Below are 5,406 nucleotides of genomic sequence, written 5' to 3'. Positions count from 1 at the left end.
CGAACTGCAGAAGGAGGTGGAGGGCATTGGTCTGACTACGGGGGAGGCAGTAGAGTGCGCGAGTGGGAGTGGGTTGCATGGGGGGTTGTCCGCCGGAGGGGAAGTACAGCGGCAGCCGCAGGAAGTCCAGGAAAGGGGCAGTCCGGACATGGTTGATGGGAAACGGGGTGCCACTATGAGCTTGGGACGGGAGGCAGGGAAGGGGAGGAATTTGGACGTAAACAGCAATGCGGCGGGGAACATGCCGGCTATGCCTGACGGTGGGGCAGGGAAGGAAACAGAAACAAGGGGTCAGACAGAGGGGGAAGGATACAAGAAGTCACAGGCTGAGCAGATACAAGAAAATCAGGCAACTTGGGCACTGGCAGTGGAATCGGGTGCGGTCTTGTATGATGACGAAGTTGATATTATGGGGATCTTGCAAGCCCAAAATGAAGAAATAGCGGCGAAGCGGAGACTGGCGAAGCAAAAAGAAAAGGCAAGAAGGAGTCGTCCAAAGAATAAGAACAAGGTGAGTAAAAACTTGTTTAAATGATTGTGAGTTGTTGGAACATTAGGGGGTTGAGGGGGGATGGAAAGTTGAGCATGGTGAAATCTTTGAAGAATAAATACAACTTGAACATGTTAGGATTAATTGAAACAAAAAGGGAAATACTTACAAAATATGATGTTGCACGGCTTTGGGGAATTAGTACTGCTGGGTGGGACTTTGTGGAGTCTATAGGATCGGCTGGGGGACTGTTATTGATGTGGGATGATGGAGTGTTTAAAGTACATAATAGATATAAAGGTGAGCGTTGGCTATGTGTGGAAGGCGTGTTAACCAGGGCCAACTTCCCCTGTGCTTTTTGTTTGGTGTACGGGGCGCATGGGAGGGAGGCGAAGAAGGTGGTGTGGGAAGAGCTAAGCTATGTGGCAGGTTTGTGTCAGGTCCCATTCTGCTTTTTAGGGGACTTTAATGAAATCTTACATGTGGAGGATCGAAAAGGGGGGGCTAGTTTGCCGGCATCAGCAGAAGAGTTTAAGAGTTGGGTGCATGACATGCAATTGCTGGATTTGTCTCTTACGGATCGAAAGTATACATGGTTTAGGGGACGATCATGTAGTCAGATTGATAGGGTGTTGGTCAATATTGAGTGGACTGAGCGGTTTCTGGATATTCGGCTGAAAGGGGGCCCAAGGGGGTTGTCAGATCATTACCCATTGATTTTGGAAGGTACAAGGTTAGGCGGGGGCCCTAGACCATTCAGAAGTCTGGATGCTTGGTTCACGCATGAGGACTTTCTGTGAATGGTGAAGAATGAATGGAGAAATTTGGGAGAGGCCCAATTCACATGTAAACTGAGAGCGCTAACAGTTCCACTGCGAAAATGGCACCAGGAAAACTTCAGGGACATGGATAAGAAACTCCAGCAGTTTGAGGAGGAGATCACAAGGCTGGACAGGTTGGTGAGTGATGGGATCTATGATGGTACGACAGAGGCTAGACGGAAGGCGCTCGTGAGATTTTGTGAAAAATAGTACATTCGAAAGGAAATCCACTGGAAATAGATGTCTCGCTCCAAACATGCTGCCAATATGGATAAGAATACCAGATACTTCCATAACATTGCTTCAGCCAGAAGACGGAATAACAGGATAGATGCTCTGATGGTACAGGGAAGACTTGTGCGGAATCCGGCGAGAATAAAAGTTGTAATTAGGAAGTTCTACAAGGATTTATATCGCCAGGAATATGTTCCACGGATTGGAGTAAGGGACGGTCTGGTGAAGAAAATCCAGCAAGAGGAGGCTGAAGCGTTGGAAGTGATGCCGTCAGAAGAAGAAATCAGGGAGGCAGTGTGGGATTGCGAATCTTCCAAGGCACCAGGGTGTGATGGGTATAATATGAACTTCATCAAGAAATGTTGGGAAGATATTGGGCCGAAATTCATAGCAGCGGTGCTGGGGTTCTTTCAAAGTGCTAAGATGCCAACGGATGTGAATGTAACATGGGTGACTTTAGCCCCAAAGTTTGAAGGTGCAAAGGAGGTGAAGGACTTTCGGCCAATTAGCATGGTGGGATGTGTGTATAAAGTAATTTCGAAAGTATTGGTGTGAAGGATGCGAGCGGTCATGCCAGGGTTGGTCGGAGAGACACAGACAGCGTTTGTGAAAGGAAGGAAAATTCATGATGGTGCACTCATAGCCTGCGAGACGGTTCATTGGTTGAAGACACGGAAAAAGTCAGCAGCTATTATCAAATTGGATTTTCAAAAAGCTTATGACAGAGTCAGATGGAGTTTTGTGGATGTTGTGCTTCAGAAAATGGGCTTTGGCCAAAGGTGGAGGAATTGGGTGAAGGAATGTGTTACTACGGCTACTATGGCAATCCTTGTGAACGGGTCACCATCCAAGCCTTTCAAGATGGAGAGGGGACTAAGGCAAGGGGACCCACTTTCTCCACTCCTGTTTGTACTAGTAGTGGACGTTTTGCATAGGATGGTAGGGGAAGCTGTGAGAAATGGACGTATTGCTCCACTGTTGGTAGGGGGAGATCATATTGAACTGTCACATCTACAGTTTGCGGATGATACAATTTTGTTTTGCCCGCCGGAGTCTGAAACAATTGTAAACTATAAGAGGCTGTTGCGATGTTTTGAGTTGATGTCCGGATTGAGCATCAATTTTGATAAATCAAGTCTGATCTCGGTAAACTGTGAGCAGGGTTGGATTGATCATGCATGTCGACTACTGGGTTGCCAGCAAGCAGCGTTACCGGTTAGATACTTGGGAATTTCTCTAGGAGCGAATCCGCGCCTAGTGAAGACTTGGAAACCAATCATCGATAAGGTGGAACAGAAGCTTACTTTATGGAAAGCAAAGGTGTTAAATAAAGCGGGTAAGCTGGTACTTATCAAATTGGTATTGAATAGCCTCCCCATATATTACCTAAGTCTGTACAGGATACCGAAGACTGTGGTGGATAGGATTATAGCATTACAAAGGAATTTTATATGGTGCAAGGAGGACGGTAACTCTGGTATACCTTTGGTCAAGTGGGAGTTGGTCCAGGCCCCAAAGAAAGCGGGAGGATTGGGGGTTGGTGATGCAGTGTTGCGGAATACAGCGCTCTTATTTAAGTGGTGGTGGCGGTTTTCCAAGGAAGATTGCCCCCTGTGGAAGAAGATTGTATGTTCCTGTAACAAGATGAACCCGGATGTAATGCTTCCAACTCAATCGGTACCAGTTAGAGGAGGGCCTTGGAGAGACATTTGTCAACTGAATATCAAAGACTCGCGGGTTCGTGATAAAGTGGTTAGTGGCCTGGCAATGGAAGTAGGCAATGGCAGGAAAACCCGGTTTTGGGAAGATCCCTGGGTTCAGGATGGTGCCCTGAAAGTAAGTTTTCCAAGACTCTTCTCTATTTCAAGTCAACAGGGGTTTTTCATTGCGGATTGCGGATTTTGGAATGGGTTAGAGTGGATATGGAATTTTCAATGGAGGAGGGAGATGTTTCAATGGGAGCTGGAACTTCTCCGTCAGCTTCATGAGAGGTTAAGGCCGGTGCAGCTGTCAGCTGGACGCGAGGACAACGTGATGTGGAAGTTGGATCATAAAGGTGTTTTTTCTACGAAATCCGTTATACAGGTCTTACAATCGGAAACGTTGACGGATGAAATCACAAGCTATAGCTTTACAAGTACAATTTGGAAAGGCTTTGTACCTCCGAGGATTGAGCTTTTTGGGTGGTTTGTGCTAGTAGGAAGAGTTAACACTAAGGAGAGGTTGACTAGACTAGGAGTTAACATTCAGAGTGATAGCAATTGTGTGCTGTGTACCAAGGCAATCGAATCGGATGAGCATCTATTTCTTCGGTGTGAGGTAACTTGGCAGGTGTGGTGTCATTGGGTGCGGTTGTTTCGGCGGGAGTGGGTCATTCCTGGAACCATTAAAGAGCTGTTTGAGAATTGGAGTGGCATGCACAATAGACAACAAGGGCAGAAGATGTGGATGATAGCATTCTTTGCAGTGATATGGAACATGTGGATGGAACGTAATGCACGAATCTTTAATAATACCAGGGCAAGCATTGAGGTAATTCAAACAAGGACGGTGTTGAGCTTCACAGAGTGGTATGGTGGGGATCCGGTGTGAGACTATTGGCAGTCCTGGATTGCCAGGAGCGTGGGGTGTTATGGGTGTTACTATGTATGTCTATGCTCTTTTTATGTATGCTCCACTTTAATGTGTTGAGCTTCCTTTATTTAAAAAAAAAAAGGAAGGAGGGAAGAGAGAGAAAACCGAAAAAAGATAAAAAAAAGATAGAGGCATGAACAGGAATATGGAGAAAAACGAGAGAAAGAAGAAAGGTGAAAAAAAAAGAGAAAAAAAAAAGCAAAAAAAAGAGGGCAATTGCTGTCAGGACTAGGACGATGGTGACAATCCTCCGACATCGAAGATCTTGTTAAACTTGTTGAAAAACTTTTTGAAAGAGAAAAAAGAGAGGCAGTGGCTTAAAATTTCTTTAACCAAACCTACAAGGTTAATCTTTTTTAATTTCACACAAATAAGATATAGGATTCTTTTATAATTATTTTTTATATAAGTATTGGTAGCCCTCTCAATAAGAGGGACACAAATTCTTTGTTTATCTAGTAAATATTAAAGTTGTGAGAATCAATTCGGTCAATAAATTAGTTAAGTGACAGATTTAATGGTTTAATGGTCTAATCATGATTGAATCGATTTAATTAAATATAAAATTATTAAAATATAATATAAGCTTTCAACTACTTAAATTCAATGATTTATAAACAATAAATTTCAAAATTTCACAACCCACGTAATAATTTATCTATATTTTTCATTAAAATTTAAAATTTAAATTCAAACATCAAAATTAATAACAAAAAAAATTAAAATACAGATAAATGATAACATAAAATGCTAAATCCACATTAAATCAACAATAAAAAACAATGACAATAATTAGAAAAAATTCACTCAATTCAATGCTAAATTGCTAAATGGAAATGGCTATAACTCATGTTTATCCATTTTCTTTCTTTAATATTTTGGATTTCAAAAAGTATTAAGATAAGGATTTAACTAATTTATATTTTAAGGATATATTTTAAAAATATAATAATAAAAATTTTTATTTTTTTATATATTCAGTATATTGAAAACATAAAAATATTAATTTTTATAAAATACTTTTTTTTATGATATGTTTAACTTATACCCTTAACACACAAGTTATCAAAACCATGGCTTCACTAAATTTATGCTATTCTATTGAATATAATGGAACAAATTAATTGCACCGCAAATAATGGCTCTGATTGTTCATTCAACGAGCATGATAATTACATGCACTGCAAATTAATGGCTCATTCAATTTGAGTAAACGGAAAATTAATA

At 41.8% G+C, this 5,406-nt stretch overlaps 1 protein-coding gene across 1 annotated transcript; it reads left to right on the top strand.

Annotated features, from left to right (window-relative positions):
• The first annotated feature begins 585 nt into the window (after positions 1-585).
• Positions 586-1,290, top strand: LOC107645598 (uncharacterized). Its single transcript, XM_016349655.1, has one exon. The coding sequence runs from the start codon at positions 586-588 to the stop codon at positions 1,288-1,290; it is 705 nt and encodes a 234-aa protein (XP_016205141.1).
• The last annotated feature ends 4,116 nt before the right edge of the window (positions 1,291-5,406 follow it).

This window comes from Arachis ipaensis, chromosome B1 (genome assembly GCF_059453495.1).
Source record: "Arachis ipaensis isolate K30076 ecotype BB chromosome B1, ASM5945349v1, whole genome shotgun sequence".
Lineage (NCBI taxonomy): Eukaryota > Viridiplantae > Streptophyta > Magnoliopsida > Fabales > Fabaceae > Arachis > Arachis ipaensis.
The sequence above is the reverse complement of the archived record's forward strand: the minus strand, read 5'-3'. Positions and strand labels throughout refer to the sequence as shown.

Bases quoted from the DNA above. Each gene is read 5' to 3' on its own strand.
- LOC107645598 (XM_016349655.1), top strand. From the start codon at position 586: ATGGTGAAATCTTTGAAGAATAAATACAACTTGAACATGTTAGGATTA.